The following is a 22,260-nucleotide window of genomic DNA, read 5'->3' as shown; positions in this document are numbered from 1 at the left end:
GTAAATTGCAGTTACACTTCCAAATTTGTTCCAACTTTTATGAGTCAAATAGATAATTAAGCAGGATTGCTGGAACGCACTCAGTGTCGCTGCATAATGCAGCCTTTGGCGCGCACGGTCATAATAAACTTCATAATACAAACATACATACCTTTAGATTGGTTGCGGCCATTTATGTACCCAATCGTCTGACCCAAGATAATTTAATTACGTTGGACGTTTTAATCAGTGTATTATCTTATCAAAACTATCAAACGCAATTTTCATTTGTATACTGTTCAACACAAAATGTTGGCTGTTTCTCACATAAACAATTTGCTATTATTTCTAATTTGACATTAATTTATTAATTTAAAAATAAATTGTAGAATTTGTTTTTTTAATAAAAAAATTCATTTTATTGATTTATCACACTATTATTTTGTCGTACATAATGATACATGTAATTAGCTTTAACTTAGTATTTAATTTAACATGATCGCCATTGTAGCGCCTTATTTACGGGGCAAAAACACAACCTCCTGAGACATTCTATGTTTAGACGCTAAAGTATTAGATACGTTTCGGTGAAGCAATATATATCATATACTTGGTACTTCTATCAAGAAGATGATAAACATATATTTGACAGATAAGCATAGGAGTTGATGTGTTAACGTTAATAGGTATTGACATCGTGTATACTTCGATGAAGACAAACGAAACTAATATATATATAATCATTCTTTGAACTGCTCAACTTATATATTTGCATAGCATGTTATTCGGTCTTGCTTTTTTTTTATAGAAAATATAATAAAATTAATGCATACGAGTTGTTTTAAGTCAATATGTTGAATACATATACATCTTAAGTTAAAGCAAAATACACTACATGTATTACATATATTACCTTATTTGACTGTACAACTTATGTATTTGTTTTGCATGCAATAGCAATCGTTTTGTGTCAATAATAGTACAAGGAATAATTTAGGGGGTTATCGCATGATGGCATTGATTATACCACTGAGAGTGTACTTTCTTGAAGAAAGCCGAGACAATATATGTGAAGCATACGTTTCCCATACGCGATTGGTGGATACTTCGATATCTCTAGGTCCAATCCCGATTAAATGTAAGCGACACAATGTCAATATTTTCAAACGTCGATTTATTATCTGGTTTATTATATTAATCTTGGTCGCATTGGTTATATTGATAACCATCACGATCGTCTTATTTATCATGTTAAGTATAGGTCAATATGTAATATTTAATTTTCATACCTCATGTACACATACACATTTATAGAGTTAAAATAGTGTTGTACCAAACATGGATTTATATTTGTTTTCGAGTGTTTTGGGTTGTTGTGTGCTTGCTGGTAGGTTTCATGTGCATGCGCATATTTTTACTTTCCGTATTATCTTAACAACGCTTTATCGTCACACATACAGTTATAAGTATAATTAATGAACATGTTCAGTTGTATACACGTAAGTGTTGTAATAAAATCACCGTGGGTTTAGATTCATCATCAAGTTATATGAGATTCGGAAAATGCCCCATTAGTAACAAAGTTACAAAGTTATTGTTGAAAAGCATAATTCTCATTAATGTATTACTTTACAATTGTGCGTACGAATATGTTGTATCATAATCAACTTAAATCATAATTATGATGATACAAACATATTGAACTTGTTCTACCAAATCATTTAAAATGTATATGAAAATGTATGCATGTTGCATTTATTAATGTCGAGCGCTGGTTCCCATCTCAGGTATCTGCTATGGTCAAGATACAATGGTGTCGTGTCCAGATAGCTGGGAACCATTCAACGGTAACTGCTACCTTTTTGTTACCAACAAGCTGGTAACTTACTCGCAGACCACTGACGAGTGCAACAAATTTGATTCGTCGCCAATGTATTTTGACACGCAAGACGAAATAGTAAGTGCGGTATATGATCTTAGATGAAACTGCGTAAATTTAATTAGCGAATTATGTAGCAGATATGTGTTAAACATATCTTCTAATAATGGCTTTCAAATTTGAGAATTGTGGGCTAAATTACTCAAATGTGTATTGATAACATCGTCTGTTCAAACATTGCATATTTCACACACAGACGGTTGCAAAATGCAATCTTTAAGGGACTGTCAACCACGACGACGAAGAAAAGAAAAGTTGTAAAATATCGTGTTTTTTTTATTATTAGTATATTGATTAAAATATCACGACTGGTATATTACATAACTTGAAAAAAGAAATATCACGACTGGTATATTACATTACTTGAAAAAAGTTCATACTTTCAGTATATTCGGTTATAAAATTTTGCGAAGTGAAATCGAAAGTACATCGCGAAAATAGGTGACATAACGATATACACACTATAAATAACGCAAGTAGATTGATCAGTTTATATATAAAATATATATAATTCACTACGCATGCACAAATTGCATTCCTGGGTTTACCAAGTGACGATGATGATCAGGGACCTATACAAACAATTTATTTGTTTGTATAGGTCCCTGTGATGATCAATCTACTGTCGTTATTTATAGTTAACTGGTAGTTACCTGGTAGACATACCCAGTAAATTTATTACCGAATATACTGAAAATATGAAAGCTTCAATACTTTTTTCAAGTAATGTAATATACCAGTCGTGATATTTTAATCAATAGAAACTAATAATTGCAAAAAATACAGTATTCTACAACTTTTCTTGTCTTCGTCATCGTGGTTAACAGTCCACGTGACAGTTAACCTCTATAATTATATTAATAAAAATTACAAGACTAATAGTGTATTTGAAATGCTTTCTATAGTTTTCTTGCTGAAAAAAATTGACAAGTTTTAAAGAGGAAACTTGATTTGACCATTGAATTAATTGTCTATGTTCAATGTAGGAAATTAGAGTGCCGTACTGGCAAATGTATATTGTTGATAACACCAATATTTAATGGCATGATTTGACAAGCGCAATAATACAAAATGAAGCAGCTAATGCTTAAACATGTTTGAACAGCGAACAAACTTTAAGCAATAAATACCATTTCCTCCAGTCTTTCACCGTTCTCGAGTTGCACATCTCGTTAGCTCATATATTCATACGTCATCAAACGCTAGAAAGATGCTTGGTTGTATTGTAGAACTGGTTTAAAAAAATGATCCAGAAGTACCCATCCAGCGAATACTGGACCGCTCTCAACGATATACCAAGATTAGGGGGCGTAAAAGCTCCAGGGACGGGCCAATGGAAGTGGGGCTTATACGGGCGTGTTGATCCCAGTCTTATGTAAGTTAATGATTGTATTTGGTATAAATTGAAATTTTTACTTACGTATAAAGAATACAATGAATGAGACTTTCTTTTCGAGAGATTTGTATTCATCTGGAAAAATCTCATACGATAACCGATGAATGGTAAAATTAAATCAGCATTCCTTTTTAGCTAATTACCAAGGTATCTAATTGTCTATGTGGGTGTTTTAATACATAATTGTAAATTTCATATAAATGTATAACGATAAGAAACACATTGTAATTAAAATCATCGCTTCATTTAATTTTCATTCTTCGTCTTAATAGTTGTATTTACTTGAAAAGTGTTGTAAAAGGGTTTATATTGATTGGGATGTTGAAAACGACAAGACCGAATATTAACACAAGGCATACAAATATATGTATATTATTGTATTACCACGTTATATCACAGCGAGATTCAAGCAAATTTGTCATGCTTTGCTCATTGAAAAGCATTTATTGGTGCCATAATATGAAATAATACTGGTGGTTGCACTTAAAGCTTAAAGTCTGAGTCGGATAGACAACATTAACGTAAAAGTGGATGATGTATTTGGCTGCTTATAATGGTAGTTTTTCAAAGGTAGTAAGCCATTCTCCTGTCAAGTAACATGAAATACGTTCAATGTCTCATTTTCCTGTTTAATGTTGTGTTGTCAGTAAGGTACTGAATTGTATATGCAATTTGTCGCTTTAAATAAAGAATATCATAAAAGAGGTCAATACCTATTCAATTTTATCAAACTATTTGTGTTGCATTTTTCCATATATATCCAATATAATTATATATCTTATCATTACAAATAGCATATACCGTACACCATTGCCGGTTTATTACAGCCGCTGGACTCCCGTGCCGGCAAATGACACACTGAACAACTGCGGCGGACTGAATGCCTTGGCAACAATGGAGGACGCAGACTGTAACTCCAGGCAGGGGTACATATGCAACATTGAACTCACGGGTAAAGCAGACAGACAGACGGCATTGGAAAATCATTCAAATAAATACAATTATATTCGAGAAACCCATGTTATGTTCAAGTGCCAAACGATATGCAAGTTCAAGACGATTTGTAGAATAGCTCGATGTATTCCGTTGAATTGGAATATGTTTAATTGTTCACAATATTGTCCCCTATTATTAATGAACAATATTATTCTGGCACTGGACGTAACGCATTAGTTTCCGAACGGGTAGCGCAATTAATCGCTGCAAGCCTACTTCACTTAACGTATTGTTAAAATCCCTTACAAGAGTGCAAAACGCGCATAAACAAAACCGAATGCAAATATAGAAACAATCCCTGCGTAAAATGTATGCTAAGGAAGTTCGCAATGCGAGGTAAATGTTGTCGAGCTATATCAACTCATCAATCATTCATTGTTCATTAGTACTTTAACTTGCATGTGTAATTCCAAGGTGAAGAGGGAGTTGTCCTTTTACAGTTAGTTTGGTATAAATGATGATAATAATATTGTTCAATGTCAAATATCTCTAAAAGCAGCAGATGTAAGGCGTCTTCTGATTGGCTATTACTCAAGGGTCGGTAAAAACTGTACCTCGAAGTACAATTGTGTACGTCGAAGTACATTTCTCTTTTTACCTGGTAGGTCTTGTTGACTTTCGACTCAAATGGTAAGCCAATTTTATGGCGCATTACTGTGTATGAAATTCCCAACGGTAACCAAACAGTTACCAAACGATAACGGGATTAAACATGTATAAAAAACCTCCCTGGATTGGTCGTATTTTGCGAGACCCATTATTTGCATAATTTAGAGGTTAATTCCGCCACGTCATGTCAATAAATACGCACAATATCTATGAGTTAGCGGTCGATAGACGCATAATTTGGTGTAAATAATAATGTTCAATAAATACTCACAATATCTATTAGTTAGCGGTCGAAAGTCGCATAATTTGGTATAAATAACCATAATAATAACGTTCAATGGCAAATTACACTTTCCGCCCACACTGAATTTCCATCGAAAAGAGTCCTTCTTTAAACAATGATACAATAAAAGCGGAAAGTGTCGTCCCTGATTAGCCTGTGCGGACTGCATTAAACCAATTTTCGCAGAGCGCGGCACGAACCGATGCCTTCAATTGTTTGCTGCAAAGAGTTAACCATCGGCCATCTTCCATATGTGTATAACATATATAGGATAGTACGGGAACTTCTATAGGAGTATAATCTGTATATAAGATATAGGATGGTACTTGAATCTATAGGTGTATATGAGATATAGGATAGTACATGAATATATAAGTGTGTATAAGATATATGATAGTACATGAATCTATAGGTGTATATAATATATAGGGTAGTACACGAATCTATGCGTGTATATAAGATATAGGATAGTACAGGAACTTCTATAAGTGTATATCAGATAAAGGATAGTACGGGAATCTATAGGTGCATATAAGATATAGAATAGTATAGGAACTTCTTTAGGTGTATATACGATATAGGATAGTACATGAATCAATAGTTGTATATAAGATATCGGACAGTACAGGAATCTAAAGGTGTATATAACGTATAGGATATTACGGGAATCTTTAAAGGTGCGCGACACACGAAGCGAAACACGATATTTTGCGCGATACACGAAGCGACGCGCGAGAAATACCACGAAACATCACCTTTGTGTACATGAACGTAGCCCAAAATGCGATATATCGTGGTAAATATCGTGTGTCGCTTCGTGTATCGCGCGAAATATCGTGTGTCGCTTCGTGTGTCGCGCAAAATATCGTGTATCGCTTCGTATGTAGTGTGACGCCCTTGATGAAAGAAGGGCGAGATTATATATTGCACTATGCGGATTCCGTAGTTAAGAGCCTACATAGCACAACGTCAACTTTTATCGCGAGAGATGTCTTCTGATTCGACCGGATCATTACGCAGCAGCTATTAAAAACGACAACTTACCGATTGTAATCCTGCTAAGTGTCTGGCAGGATACATATTTCTTAAATAAAAATGTCTGACGGTCAAGGTTCCTCATAAATCAAAACATAACTTGACCGTAATCGTTAGATGCGAGTTTATAATTTGCACACTTTTTTTTACAGCTGGTGCCAAATGTCCTACCAACTGGATAGCGACAGACACGGACTGCTACTACATCAGCAACGCGTCCGATCCCGCCCAGCGGTTCACATGGAGCAATGCCAAGGACCGCTGCAGTGCCCTGATCGCCGGCGCTCATCTCATCACCATTGATGACGTCAATGACCAGGTAGACGCCAGGGCCTTTGCTTACAAAGCTCCGAATGACAATTTGAAGTTGTTAAATGACAAATGTACAACATTTTAGTTTAAGGTGTATACTGAAGTTTTTCACTCGATGAGCTTTCTGGACACTTTAACATGCCCAGTGCATACATACAACGTGTAGAACATGTAAACAGGTATAATTTGAATTGCATCGCGATATTTTGTCATTCGGCTAACATTATAATATATTTCAACAAAATCTACATGAATTGAAATATTCTTTGAGTGTACAATCCATGATTCTCACTTGCAATAGTGTTTGCATGACAACCCGAATGTGCGACGTGACGTTTGTTTCAGTCGTTTCTGGTACTGGTTTCCTACTCGGTGACGGACGCCTTCCTGCGCTGGACGGGGCTTCAGTACCAGAACGGCGCCTGGGGCTGGTTTAACGGGGCCACATTTAGCCAACAGTTCTTGTAAGCATATGTATTGTATAAATAGAAACAAGTTTAGTAGAACCCAGTTTCCGGAATTAAACGCAACGAAAAGGTACACTCATACAATAGCTTAAAATTGTTTTCGCATACTATATATATACATAGAAAACAAAGCCATTAGCACTGACACACAGTATTGTGTATGAAAACATATACATTTGATATGTTAACTCATTATTGTTGTGTACAAAATTATGCTAAAAATCTGAATGTAGACTTCTTGTATTAAACATAAATTCAACAAAGATTAACCATAAGCAGTTGTAATTCCATGGTTATCATGGCTATAGCAAATGGGCGACAGAACCCGATGACGTGGCCAATATCGAGAACTGCGCTGTGATCCGGCCGAACGGCATGTTCAGTGACCGAGCCTGCAACATGGTGCGCAACTTCATGTGCAAGACCTCGCAGACGACCAGTAAGTACTGTGCAAGTGGCTGTCTACACGGGCTGCGCAATGGCACCACTGTGCAGTACTTTACCCATTTATTCCGAGTTGACTCTCCAATCCTTCTTAATTTGATAGATTTATTTCCAAAATTAGGGATGTCTAGTATATATTTATTTCTATATTAAGAATATTTCTTACAGAAATTCCTTTAAGCAAACAGCGCATACCCCGATGAGACGCCGCATCATGCGGCGTCTCATCTGGGTCTACCTTTTTGCCAATGCCTTTTTTCTAGACGCTATGCATAAATGGGTTAATCGATAATATATGAGCATTTACTAACACTTGAGCAGTTGTTGTTATAGCGTTATGATGATAACGTGTTTATCGGGGGTGAGCACTATTCCATACTTATATCGATTATTCTATCTTAACGCAGACACAATCGTTTACATGTTTTGCTTAGAATATTGAATTTTTAACAAACAATCAATCGGTGAAGTTGTCGAAAAAATACAAATTAATGATGGTTTATAATTATAACCACACGAGAACAACCTTTTAAATGAATAGTTCTGAAAAGTATGTTAAAAAGACTTAAATGAAAATGTAGTTTAACTGGCATTTACGAAAATTTATCCTTAAGGAAATAAAACTGTATTATGCAAACTAAAGTAGCTCTTGTTATATCCATTGAAGTATGTATAGGGGTTTTCAATGACAGCTCATTTTAATAGTATTTTCCTGTATTTGTCACTTCGTAAATTTAAAAAATTACATTAACGCTTTGAAATATAGCTTTTGATCGAATTCAAATGAATTAAAGAAAAGTTGGTTAAGAGATTTACAATAGTTTACTGTTATCACAAGATGTATTGCAGTCGACACGACATTTAACCTCGGCTGTGGCACGTGGACACGCGCGGGCAGCTCGTGCTACAAGTTCTTCAAGAACCCTCTCTCCACGTGGGACGACGCCCAGGCCACGTGTAAGGCGCTCAAGGGAAATCTCATCAATGTTAAAGACAAAGATCTGAAGGTATTTAGTGCAATCAAATATGTACCAGATATAACAGCAATACATACAACCGGCTGCTTGCTTCAGACCTTGTGCAAACATAAAGCATGTCATCACTTCTTGTTTGTTGCTTCATCGTAGGCCAGTTCTACGGATGAACTGTGTTGACCGTCGGAAGACCGTGTTAGCCATGCTTTGCATGTAAATATACACTTAGCTCCTTTTTAAAATGGCTGTGTTTCCGTGTTTAGATGTGGTTGACCAATCAGATGCTAGACCCTATGAACAATTGGCCCATGTGGACGGCCCTTAACGACAAGGTCATCGAGGGATCATTTGTCTGGTCGGACGGGTCAGCCTTGGACCCAGATACAATGTATGTACAAAAACGAAATACATTCAACCCTAAGTAATATAATAATAAGCTATAACAAGCGTGTAGTAATCTCTTCAACCTCTGCTGTAAATCTTTCGTTCGATTCGTGAATAGATTTTACACCACCCCGCATATAATATTGTTAAGCCTGTTCGGGAACTCATTTGAGGTAAATATTGACATTCGAAAAATTATACGGAGCACCATGCAAATGCATTGAACTGTAGTTTTCATTTACATGTTAAATATACCTGTAATTGAACATAAATTGGTATTTAAAGATATTCCGTTTGATAGAAACAAAAAAGATGTGGGCAAATTTTCATATTCACAATTATTATATATATTAGAACACAATAAAAATGGCAAAAGTAAAACACTTAACTTACCGATTTACGGGACCGAACTCTGCTCTCTATAGCGTACGTTGTACCTGACGTTTTCTTCCACCTTTTTGCCAAAGAGCCTGGAACCAGGAGCCTAACGATTACAAAGGTAACGAGGACTGCGCAACCGTCATGCCAGACGGCAACTTTAACGACAACCCGTGCACCGCATTTGCAGCGCCTCTATGCGAAGTGGATAATGTGTGTGAGTAGTTAGGTCATGCGTTAAAGCTTGCTATTTGTATGATGCGTTATTGCTCACCATATCTGAATAATAATCAACGCGCTGACAACACAGAAAAAAAAGAGTCCCGATTCGACCGTAAAACTCGTCGTTAATTTTGCGTGATTCCCACTTTAATACACGACAATACATAGTTCTATGTAATTCATTAAAACGAGAAAATTAACTCTTGCGAACGACTTATTAAGTTGTGTGAAAAAGATAGTAGTACATAACTCATGGTAACGACATATTAAGTCCTCCTTCAACAAGATATTAGGGCGTTCGCTTACGGAACGGGATACATTTAAGTTGTTCGGAATATATATTCCATGCCTATTCGTATTTACGCCGCCAGCTCTAAAGAGTAGTAATGTGTGTTACACACATCTTCAAATTGATAAAAGTTAATATAAATTTGAATCCTGATCTTTATTTTTGGCGGCTGCATATCGCTAAAATCTGTTATTGTTTATATAATCTGTAATCTGTTAGTTTATATAATGTGTATTTGCTGTCGTTTAGAAAGGGACATAATCACCTTCATAATTCATAGTGCATTGACATGTTTGTCTATCTTGGTTGCTCAAATTTAACATCCATTTAAGCATTAAAAATGTGTTATAACACATATCTAATTTATATTTAATATTTTAATATATAGTATTTCAATATTGACCAAAGTATTGCCATGTTACGCATATACTCGGAGACCGTTCCGGTAACGGAACTGTACGAAAGTAGGTGATAATACACGAAATGTATGGTATAATCGACGTTCGTGTAGTTCTCAACAATGATAACGTCATGATATGACGTACCTTGTCAGCGACTATGTCATCACTTTAGATGTATGTGTTTAAAGTTACAAAATTTATCTGACTTAGCCGATGTATATGGTATGTCTGTATATGCCAAGCTATATTTTTGCAATCGGTCCACTTTGATTTATTCGATTCAATATTAAAATCAACATCAAACAAAACTTATGTAATCTAGCGAAATTCTTGTATTGTGCAGAGAAAATGACATAAGTAGCAAACTTATTATACTTTCATGATACTACAATTACTTTGTAACGAGTAAACATTTCCACTGCTTTTCTTTCCTCTTATTAGATTTATTATAAGATGCCAATGTAAGCATTAAGCTCTACTTCAGATAAAATGCATATAATAATGTTTTCTACCTCTCCATGTTAACATATGCTATACAATTGTATAATGATAACGCAATATACGTACTTGGACTTCGGACTATCAAAATTAATACTGTTAATAAAATCATATATTTTACTTAATTCATTTAGGGTAGAAATTAATGGCCAGTTTTCAAAATGACAGCGATGCTTGGTGTATATTTTAAGAGCACTCAATTAACACGTCATTTGCAATCGCGTGCAAACAAAATAAAAAAAACACATGAAGACTAGATGACATTTTTTGATAATGTTAAAGCAGGATTAACTCGACTTAATTCCAAACTGGTGTGGGGTTTCGGCATGTTAAACGACAATGGCCCCATGCTGTATGCGGCCAGAATAGTTCAAGACCGGAATCCGCTCGAGCGGTCTGATCACGAGCTAAGCTGCCCACTGTGAAATCACGCATAGTTTCGTATTCCCGTGTTCGGACAGGGTAGCTCCTGCGCAAGATTACCTGGAGTTACTCTGGTAGAAAAAATGCTTTAATACCTATTTTCGCAAAACGCGGGCCGTACGTTATTCTTACTTCGAACGATGTTCAGCTGCGTTCCCTCTGACTTTTAAACGCATTAAAATAAGGCGAAATTGTGTGGAGAGAATTTATCTTCTCTACGTAATCCTCATATCAGAATACAAAGCGTACTTTTGATCAGGGATTTACCGCATGTGAATTGAGATATTTGTATACAGCCGCGTGCCCGACACGCAGTGATGGAGGATACTGGCTCACCCGCAACTCTGACTCCGGGTCCGGTTTTGATTGCTACTTGTTCGGGAACACCTCCACATATGACGCCTTGATGACGTATGCAGAAGCGCGCGACTACTGTCCAACGTTGGCCTCGACCACCAATCAAATTCCAGCATTGTTTGTGCTGGACAGCGCGGCGGAAAGGGTTTGGCCATTTTTTAAAATTATAAATGTATTTTGTTTGAGTTATTAAGATATTTTATTATAATAAAACAGACACACATTTACAAAACGCATATTTTATCGCTAGTTATCGCTTAAGTTAGTTTAAATGCACATATAAATGATCGGAATTCCGGTATAAACAGTTCAATCCGGGTTGTTTAAGATTTAATGTACGGTTGGTCGGTTACGGGTTAATGCTTCGGCGCATTTGACGAATGTGGTTAGATGAAATGCATATGCCAGTTTCTTTTAATAATATTTGCACATTTTTGTAAGTTTAAGCAACTTCACATAACAACTTGTTATTCGTGTATGATCTGGGACACTGGGTACGATTTACATTGAAGTCTTCGCGTGTGAGGCCAATTTCTTAAGCTTAGGTTACTAAATATGTATATGTTCTTGTTGCTTAAATATTTTGTCCTGATAAACACGGTGAACGTATACCAAAACTAAAAACACATCATTGAAAATAAATTACCTCCTGCTGCCACTGGTGGTGTATGGTATCGAGTAGAAAGCTATTATATTGGTAACGTTTATAAATGGGGTTACCTCCTGTTCGCAGCTCAATATTATACGGTAAACGATATAAACTTTAATTGAATAGAATATTTGATTAACAAGTAAAAAGAAACAACAGTTGCCATGATGTTTTAGTATATGCAACCAAGTGATGCAAATAAGCACACAGGCGCACAGAAGTTCCAGTATGTTGATAACAAAAGCGCAATTCAAAAGACATTTGTCAAATTGTCATATACCAAAATGCAATTAAAATATTTTAACATTCAGATGCGATAATCAATATAAATTGTCATGAACAATATGAACTTGTCATTTAGCAAGATAATTGGACTGGTGGACATTCCCTTAAAATATTAAAGCCTCTATGTTGCACGTATAACATTTCTGATCCAGCACAATTTGCTTTGTCAATTTGGTAAGTGAAACATACGCGAAAAGTTTTTTTCTGTCAATTACAGAGCTTCATAACGGAGCAACTGCACGGCTATTTAAAAGACCCGTTCACCGGTTTTTGGACCCAGCTTACAGACGCGGGTAGCGAAGGTTATTGGAGCTGGGCTGGGAATAAACAGGCAGATACAGGCTTAGTGTACGTAGCTGGATGTGCATGTAAAGAGGCTATTTTTCTAAAATTCGTGTTCATATTTGGTCTAACGTTGAATACTAAAACGTTTTGGAAATTCATGAATCCCTTTAAGAGAAATCTAACTTGAACTTAAGATGCAATATTTAAGTCAATACTTCGAACCGTTCAACATATCGGTGAATTTTCGTTGCCTTGGACTAGGAAATGTTCTTTACAATAATACTGTCCCGGATTGATTTTCCTCTAAACGCTTGCATATACTGATATTATTTATTGGTTTTGGAGTCTACCTTCATGACCTATAAATCAATTTCAAGTTTTGTTTCCGTTCCGTTGACATTTTACGAAGTCACGGGATTTAACAATTTTCTCTGAAATAATACTATTTTCCCGGAGTTTTATGCAAAACGCTTTCATATATTTTCTTATAGTAAGACTGCAGAAACAGTAAATTGTGTGATGTCATTCAGCGACTCAATAACATATAATAATCGATGTCATTATATACGGCCATTTCCGGGGTTAAAGCCATACAAATTGATATCTGGGATTTTTTCGTCTATCATAAAAGTTGGCAGATCATTATTACCATTAAATTATGAATAAAGTCATAGCTGGACATTTTTTGTTCATCATAATGTAACTACATAATTGGTCATGTGTTACTTTCACAGCGCTTGTAAATTTGTTTTACTTGAATACTTGAATTGTATTTTTGCTGGTTTGTCTATAAATAAAGTGATGAATGTGGGCATGTTAGTTCACCGTAGCGTACACTTTACAGGTAAATTTATCATGGTATACAGACAGGTATTATAACCTATATTCAATACAGTACGTAAGTTCATTGCATCTTAATATTTAACGTTTATTTTTGTAAACACTTACAAGTAGTACACACGAGAGCAATAAATCCTACTCCATAAACCAGTAACGAGAAATTAAAGAATTGTTTACTTAAGGATTTCATTTAGAGACACAAACGTCTTGACACTTAGCGGTAAACAAAAGATGAACATTTACATGCCCTAGATAAAATGATTAACTTAATTAATATGATCTATTTTCGTACTGTAGCTGGCAGTTATATTAATCGTCCACAAGGAAATGTTTATTTAAATTGTTTGCATTTCATCTGCCAGACAATTGTTTACAGATGCCGGACCGAATTACTTATTTCAAGTCTCAACCAGTTTATATACATAAATTTTGATTTACATTTTTCATCAGACCTTAAGATCGACGAAAACAACACGTTCGGTATTAACATTGATTAGCTGTCATATAGTATAGTATTCTGAGATTGACATCACTTTTACTGCGATGAATTTAAATTCTCGTTTTCAATAGAATCAGAACTGGGTTGCTCTAAACGGTCAACAAAGATTATTAGAAAAACGTTGGAGGAAGTTATAAATGCTTTAAGAAGGATGTAAGATGTGTTTTTTTTCGACAAATATGGTGGCATATAATGATCGGACTGTCCAAACATCCGTCGGTCAGTCCGTCTGTATGCCCATGCGGCATTCCGTGGCCGGAGTTTTTCCCTTAACGATTTGGGGTATTTACTTGAGTTTTGGTATGTAAGTCTGCCTGCGTGAGTTGCAGATCATTTCGAGGTTCGCACCGGACAATAGATTTTTTGCTAAGTTATGGTCTTGGATTTATACAATTCTTTACAATAACGTTTTTTCGGACATGTATGCAAAAAGCTTGCATATATTAATCTGATGTTTGGTATGCGAGTCAACCTGCGTTACAGACCAAGTATGAGCATCGTTCCGGGCCATTTATTTTTTTTGCGATGTTATGGGCCTTGAACTTGGAAATGTTCTTTAAAATATTTTTTTTTCGGAATTTTTACCTAAACGGTCTGGGATATTGACCTTATTTTTTTGCAGGTAAGCCCGCCAGCATGAGTTACATATCAAGTTAAGTTTTTGTCCTGATCTACTCATTGTTTTGCGAAGTTATGGGCCTTTGAACTTTCTCTACAAAAACATTATCCCGGACTAAACGTTTTCAGATATTTACCTGTTCTTTACATGACTTACACATCAAGTTTGAGTTTCATTACGGTGCATTGATTATTGACGAAATTATGTGCCTTGGACTAGGAAACGTTCTTTTCAATAACACTTTCCCGGATTTGTTTTCCTAAGCGCTTGCAAACACTGATATTATTTTTTGGTATTTGAGTCTACATACATGACCTATTGATCAAATTCAAGATTTGTTCCGTTCCATTGACCATTTTTCTGAAATAATACTTTTTCCGGTGTTTTATGCAAAACGCTTTCATATATTTTCTTGATTTGTGCTGTGTGAGTCGAACTGCATGGCTTTTCGATGAAGGTTTTTTTTCGTATGTGGAGATTTGAGCCAAATTGGAATGAGGGGGCATCCGTGCCATATGAACAAAATCTTGTTTTCTTATACATTTTAGCCCAATACATTGAGTGTCTAGGAGAGAAAATCAGTTTTTTAAATCCCTGTCGTCAAAGCAAACGATCTAATGATCAAAATGGCGAAATACTTGTTTGATTATTTATTGCGTTCAGTAGTTAATAGCTCTTCATTTTAAGTTATGAGCCTAAAATAAAAATAAACCCTATCGAGGCCAATAATGTAAAAATTTCAATCCACGATAAAGTAAGCCGAACAAACTCGGCATTGTTTCTCATTAGTTGCATTTTTGTTGTTGATTTTTTTATGGAAGTGAAAAAAATAATGATGATGATGATCATGGTGATGATGATGTTGGTGACGCTGCTGATGATATTATTATTGCTCATTCCGCTGCTAATGCTGCTGATGATGATGGTGTTGGAGGTGGTAGGATTGGTGGTGGTGATGATGATCTTGATGATGTTGATAATGATAAGAACATCGAGTTTTACATAAAAACGCTTTCAACTTCCATATACATGAAGCCGCTTTAAGACATTTGAGGCAAAATATAAACATATGTTATAAATCAGCGGCTAAACACCGATATTTCCTGTAAGCGTGCTGAATGTTTAAAAGCATGCATTATATTATATTTGACGACCTGTCGTTTAGGAAGCTGGTCAAATCAAGTTCGCATAAGGGCATGCGCACTTAAAGTATCTGTCAGCATGACGTTAAGGTGGTGTCATACACGGAACTTGTCATACTGATGTATAGATATGCCAGCAGAGCATTATGAAACACTGACTCATTTAGGAGTGTTCAAATATATGTCAGATGTAAGACATTGTGTGGGTGATTCGAGATATTTACGAGACATGTTGTTCTACGAAGCTTTTCATCAAACAAATGTACATTAATTCAATTCGGAACATTTGCTTATCCTGCGACTGTCTCAAGTACAGATGATAGATTCGTAAGCTTCGTGAAAGGCTAATATCATAATCTCATCTCCAATTATGGTCCCGTCTTGGTCGACGAGCAGCGTCCTTCAGACGTCTCGGTTGTGGGCGAGTCGCCCAGTGGCCCTACATCTATACCATCTCAATGGCAACTGCAAAACGGTCGCGGCACAAGGTGTTTCTAGGCAACGCTTTAGTGAAAGGGTTCTAACACCTGCATACTACCTTCATACATATTTTAGCCAATCAACGAACATGTTTCATATTGTGTATAAATTCGGTTGAATATTCTGTAAATAAATTATGTGCTGGTTGCCAGTAGCATCTTTCCGATGAAGTTAACGTTACATAATACACTATGATTAACAAGATGGATGTCGACTACAGAAAATTTCAAGCTCGTTTCCAAGACTGCCATCCTTGCTGTTGAGTTTTTTCGCGTTGAAAGAGAGCGTGAACTTCGGCCTTGATTTAAGGATACAAGTTCTGAGCGCGACACGCTTTCCAGACTTACCTTTGACTTACCTTTGACTTACCTTTGACTTACCTTTGACTTACCTTTGACTTACCTTTGGAAACGCGGACAGTTTCAAGCGTTTCCCCCCAAATAGGCATTGTCAATTGCATTTTGTAAATCAGACAAAGTTTTCAAAAGAATGACCGACGCTTATGCGAATGTAAGATTTTTTAGCCTAAAATAGTGACTAACACTTCCACCGATATCTAAAATTGGATAGGTAGGTAGACCAAGTGTTTAGGGTTAAAATTGTATGTCTATTCACGATTTATATCCAACTGTTATGTAAAAATCTTCCAAACATCAATACAACATATACTTTTATACTAATATAAATGTGTTAATTTGATCGTTCATGAAAGGATAAAACACTCCACGCAGCCTGGAATATCAAAACAAGTTTTGCTTCGGCATTAAAATTGTGGTTGGTCCGGTTAGTGGTCACCTCATAAATTTGTTTACGACTTGTTGTTGTATTGCCGACAGGACCTGGGTGAAGGAGCCACTCAGCCTCACGCCGGATATGGACTGTGTGCAAGTAATCTACAACTCCTACTTCGTCGTCCGGAAGTGCGGTACGAAGTCGGGCTACATCTGCGAGAGAAGCGCCTATTCGCCCGGGAGAAGCGCCGGTGTGTACCAACGGTGGCATTACAGCTTGTACTGACCATTACTTTCTTAAACATAATTATCAGTAAACATACTTCAGATTTGCAATATAAACATGCTACTTATGTTGCTTATGTGATCAATATATTGTTGACTTCCATATGTTTCCACGCCTACACTTATATGCATTACTTGGTGAAGCTATTTTGATAGTGAAGTATTTATTCATGTACTAGGACACTACTCGAAACTCTTGGATTGTATTGATATGATGATATTTATTTTTTGCAGGTACTAAACTCAGTGGCAATTTAGTTTTGTCGGCGATAGCAGGGATATACTGGTATATGTTAATCCACTGATACCGTTCAAAATATCTGAACATTATGCTGACTTGGAAGCTACGGGTGATGTGATACATACTTACGTATTCACGAGTTAAACATTTACATCTTAACATTGTGTTCGTATACAACATCCAACCGCGCTCACGAATTGCATTTCGCCAGCTTAGTGTTAAAATGCTCTATGTGCTTCTTGAAGACATGTTGGAAAGGCCTTTTATCGCCCTAAGGTAGCAATATCTCGGATATTTGAACATATATTGGCGTTCAAGAATTTGTACATGTTGACATCAAACTATCATTGTCATTAACTCGAAGCAATCCTTTTTTATACATCAATGATAATATAGGTAATGCGTTTTAATGAGCAAATCAGACCACACAATGATGTTAATATATGGTGTAAATCTACTAATAAATTATATATAACCTACTTATACATTATATATATTGCCTATATGTATTTTGTTCCATCCGTAACTCGAATGTAAGTATATTTCTGGCTGAACAAAACACAACATGTTTAATACCGGCATATTGGTCTTGTAGTTGCATTTTTACTTCAACCCATCAACAAATTGTTGGAACTACTTTAATCCACTTTCGTATTAGTCTTCTGTATTACACATTCATAGTCAAATATGTCCTCGCTAAATGGGTGGCGTTGCACTTTCAATTGTGCAATTTCTCTTTGGGTGTGAATCTATTTGGAATACAACGTTCTCGTCGCTAAATACGTGCATAGCTAAACTGAGTGAGTAACGATTTATAATAAACGTCAATTGAAAAGCAACTTGAAACCAACTTTATTAGATCAGAAGTTGAATGACCTCAAGTTTAAAATAGACCAGAATGTTAAATGTAGATAACAAAGTCAACACTTCGTCATTCCCGCGATTCAGTTTATTAGTTATTGGAGATAATCTAATTTTTTTTAAAGATAATGACGTTTACTTTTCTGACAACAGGTCATCGACTTCTGAATTGTTAACATATTTCAACATAAAAGAAACGATCTATTTAATTGTGTTTATGCATGTATTCTTGTTGTTGTGTCTTATTGTTTAACATACACTTTGGAGTGAATAGTAATCTATTATCTTTATTACACACGGAAAGGCAAATGGCCGAAATGTCGCTCAACCTGGAAGTTGTTAAGTTCCCATCTCAATAAACAAATCGAAAATTGATATGAAACCGTCGGACGTTTATTTTAGTAAACAATCCTCCGTTCAGAATATAATGTTCAAGCAAAAGGATTGTAATGGTATTAAACACATATATATTGGTTTTACATGGACATGTACAGTGCTATCTTCTTGGGTTACAATTAAAAACCGATTTGTACGACGATCAGTTAGTCCGCTACTATACGTTAGAGCCACGAATATTGAAGGACATATCCCCAAAAGGACGGGATCAAGTACCTGAGTAAAAGTCCGTATGTTACGCAATAGATACACGACAAAGCGGTCGCAGGTTTGAGTCGATATTACTACCTAAATACATTAGTTATTTTTAAAATAATAATTATATACAGCTCATTTTAACAACTGAATGATTGCACATGTACTCGTGCCCTGAGTCATCATGACATGGAATTTGTAATGACATAACGCATACTTATTTTTTGTTTTATTCTATAGAAGTTATCATCAAACTGTTTTTTACATGAAAGTATACTGTTATATTTTACTCAACGGGCCGATACTTGACGGATAGCATGCGATATATCACTGTTAACAAAATCAGTCAAGCACTAGGGCTGTCACGATACGCCGTGAGCGTATCGTGATATATCGTGAAACGGCAACACTGTATCGCGATACGTATCGCGATATTTTACAGAGTGTATATCTATGTAGAAAACAGCAGAATTACAGGTTTTACAACTTTATTAAACATAATAATCTGAAAACACTGGTATCATGGTATGACTAGAAACTGTAATGAATAAGAACAATCATTTTCTGATTATAACCTGTCAAAAGAGTATCAACACGACCAAATAAACTTGATAGAAGTAGTAGGTTTTGTTTTATCCTCTTCCTTCATCGTTGCCTTTGGCGCACTAGATCTAGTAGCCCTGCTACTTGAGTCGGATGTAGGCGATTTTGTGTTTTCATATTTGAGGTACCTCCACCACTTGTTTTATGGCCAAGATTGCAATGGAAACAGACGGCGACATTATGAAATAATTGATTTGCCTTTGTATTACGTTTCAGTGCAAAATGATGCCAAATATCACTTTTCGCTTTCTTGTTTTTCACAATTTTATACTCATTGTTATTCGTGTCTTTTTCGACAATGTCCGCCATGTTGTTTCACAAAAGCTATGACTACGATCTGTGTAAATCGAGCGCTTCAAGGACAGGTTGAAAATGCGGAGTCAGCGGAGCCCATTATTCAATATCCTTAGTGTTCCGACTTTCCCTCGACTTATTCAGCATCTCAAGATAATATGACTCGGAAGTGCCATGCTTTGAACGAGCAATATTCTAAAGAAAGAAAATAAGTAATAAAATAAACATCTTTCTGATAATTTTTAACGTATTTGCATAGGAAATCGGTCCCAACTTCCAAAAAAGTACGGAGCCATACAGGCTTGTATAGCTCCATATTTTAAACGTGAAAGTTAAACATCTACACGTGGAAGCGCTTGCTTGACCTTGATATTAAAGAATTATTTATTTAACCCTTTTAATCGCTTCTACAGTTTTCAAAACCATAAGCTTATCAAATATGTTTTGTTTTTATCCTATGTGTTCATACAAGAATAATAAGATTAAAAAAACCCGGTGCGAAAACGCCGTACCGCGGTGCGATTTTTTAACGACATGCACCGCGATATACCGATTTACCGCTGAGTCGTGACAGCCAATTGTAAATGATAAAAATCTTTTATAGTCCTTAGTCGTAAATTTAAATTGGCTTACATTGTTCAATTGCTTTTATACCGGAACATAAGTGATTTATTTCTCTGGACTTATGCGTTATTTTAGGAACAGTTATTATTAAAAATATTCTTAATATTAAAGAAAAATCTTCATCAATGTGATATTGAATGTGATTAGAACAATTAATAATTGTAAGCAAAAAAAAAGATCAAACATTGTTACGCTTCAAAAGAACATTAACGTTTAAATGAGGGTTAAAGCGAAATAACAATTAAATATATAATTGGCCTACAAATAACGTGTTCATTAACACGTCGAAAGTCAAAAGCAATTAATCTTTATAGCATACATGTAATTCGACCAAAGGTACCATGTGCCTTTTAATTTCAATGTCACATTGTACCTTTTTGCACCAAGGGGGCGATATCATCACTGCACAGTGATTAAATGAACGCTATACAACGCATCAACTAGCAATGGATTGATGAGCCTGAGAATGCATGTATGCATTGGTCTAGTCTTGCACGCAGGGGCGCCATGCTATGGTATTTATATTCTTCACGATAAGAGTTCAATAAAGATGTATTGTTATTAAGAGATATGAGATATTCAGATTTATGACAAGACCACGTTTCAATGAGTGGATACGTTTCTGCATGTTGAAGTACTGTATAAAACGAAAAAGGAAACAAAAAAACGTAATAAAACGTTAAAATAATATAATCTTCCTAACGTTGTTGACTAACTTTATTCAGTTGACATAAGCATGCAGTTGACATGTTAAATTATGATCGCTATAAATATACACAATGTCTGCACTGTCACAAGCTTTGACGAGGTGTTATACCACTGAAGAAAGCGTCTTTTAATAAGAACCATTGCTGTACAAATGTAAGACGCACAGGAAACATTTATTGCAGTTATATGCAAATAAAATACATTTGGTATGTCACTGATGGATATGAATTACCTTCAACACTTTAAATAAGGACAGCATGTTAACTACCAATGTTTCTTCCAATATCTTGAGGGGTATAAAGCATCAATTGTCCGCCATCATTTAAATATGTCGTTTGCAACTTGCTGTGCCTTGCCACATGACAGCCTTAATCCCCTCAGTTCACTGGTAATTATGCGCCGTGCGAGGCTTGGGGACGACATGATTAATTCTTGGCAGGTGTTGTCTATCCATCTGAAAGCAACGGTAGAGAAGCTGTCCTGGTAAACCATAAAAACATATCCTGGCTAGCAAAGGCGACTCATTTGATCTCAAGCATTACATCCAGCATCCAGAGATATTGATATCTGTTTTCGTTGGAGACTTACAAGGTCCAGAAGAGGCGACAGATCTTCCTAATAATTTTAATCCTATTTTGGGTTTTTGATCTTTTTCATGGTTTTCTGTTCATTCTCAAACATGTGAGCCTTAAATTAAATTAATTAAATAAAGCTGTTGTCAATCTATACTTTAGTTTTGATCCTGTACTGCAAGGATTTCGAGATGCAAATGCATTCCTAGTCCTTCCGATTCTTCTTTGAAGGAAGCTCTTGTGTGCTTCATTGCCCATAATAAATAGGCGCCCTACGTAACCAGCCAAACCTTTAAACAAGTTTATATTGTCATAAAAAGCACCTTTTTTACCCCTATGTCAATCTCTCTGTATAGTGTTTTCCCTCTCCTTTTCATTGGAAGCTTGATGACTCTATGACTAGCACTTTGGCTTTCAGTTTTCTTCTGTCTCAAATTTTCTCCCTTGTTTGTTCATGTCTGAATCTATTAAACTCTTGAACACTATTTCTATAGCAACGGACATTCGTGCCTATTTCTAAAAAGACCCTCTCAATATCTCCGAACGGAGTATATGTTATCTGGTC

The 22,260-nt window shown here is 35.7% G+C and overlaps 1 protein-coding gene across 1 annotated transcript; it reads left to right on the top strand.

Moving 5' to 3' along the window:
* Positions 1 to 1,198: 1,198 nt before the first annotated feature.
* On the top strand, positions 1,199 to 18,023 carry LOC127856001 (macrophage mannose receptor 1-like). Its single transcript, XM_052391965.1, has 14 exons — positions 1,199 to 1,366; positions 1,767 to 1,936; positions 3,148 to 3,293; positions 4,142 to 4,266; positions 6,390 to 6,556; positions 6,895 to 7,013; positions 7,325 to 7,455; positions 8,310 to 8,467; positions 8,698 to 8,822; positions 9,286 to 9,413; positions 11,326 to 11,531; positions 12,538 to 12,668; positions 17,022 to 17,167; positions 17,436 to 18,023. The coding sequence occupies exons 1-14, from the start codon at positions 1,318 to 1,320 to the stop codon at positions 17,504 to 17,506; spliced, it is 1,872 nt and encodes a 623-aa protein (XP_052247925.1). The 5' UTR covers positions 1,199 to 1,317; the 3' UTR covers positions 17,507 to 18,023.
* Positions 18,024 to 22,260: the final 4,237 nt, after the last annotated feature.

The sequence above is a fragment of the Dreissena polymorpha genome, chromosome 1, assembly GCF_020536995.1.
Source record: "Dreissena polymorpha isolate Duluth1 chromosome 1, UMN_Dpol_1.0, whole genome shotgun sequence".
NCBI lineage: Eukaryota > Metazoa > Mollusca > Bivalvia > Myida > Dreissenidae > Dreissena > Dreissena polymorpha.
The sequence above is the reverse complement of the archived record's forward strand: the minus strand, read 5'-3'. Positions and strand labels throughout refer to the sequence as shown.

Excerpts from the sequence above, each read along its gene's own strand:
- LOC127856001 (XM_052391965.1), top strand. The coding sequence starts at position 1,318 with ATGGATTTATATTTGTTTTCGAGTGTTTTGGGTTGTTGTGTGCTTGCT. Across the intron at positions 3,294-4,141 it reads CGTGTTGATCCCAGTCTTAT|CCGCTGGACTCCCGTGCCGG; the intron begins GTAAGTTAATGA and ends GGTTTATTACAG. Across the intron at positions 12,669-17,021 it reads CAGGCAGATACAGGCTTAGT|GACCTGGGTGAAGGAGCCAC; the intron begins GTACGTAGCTGG and ends TATTGCCGACAG.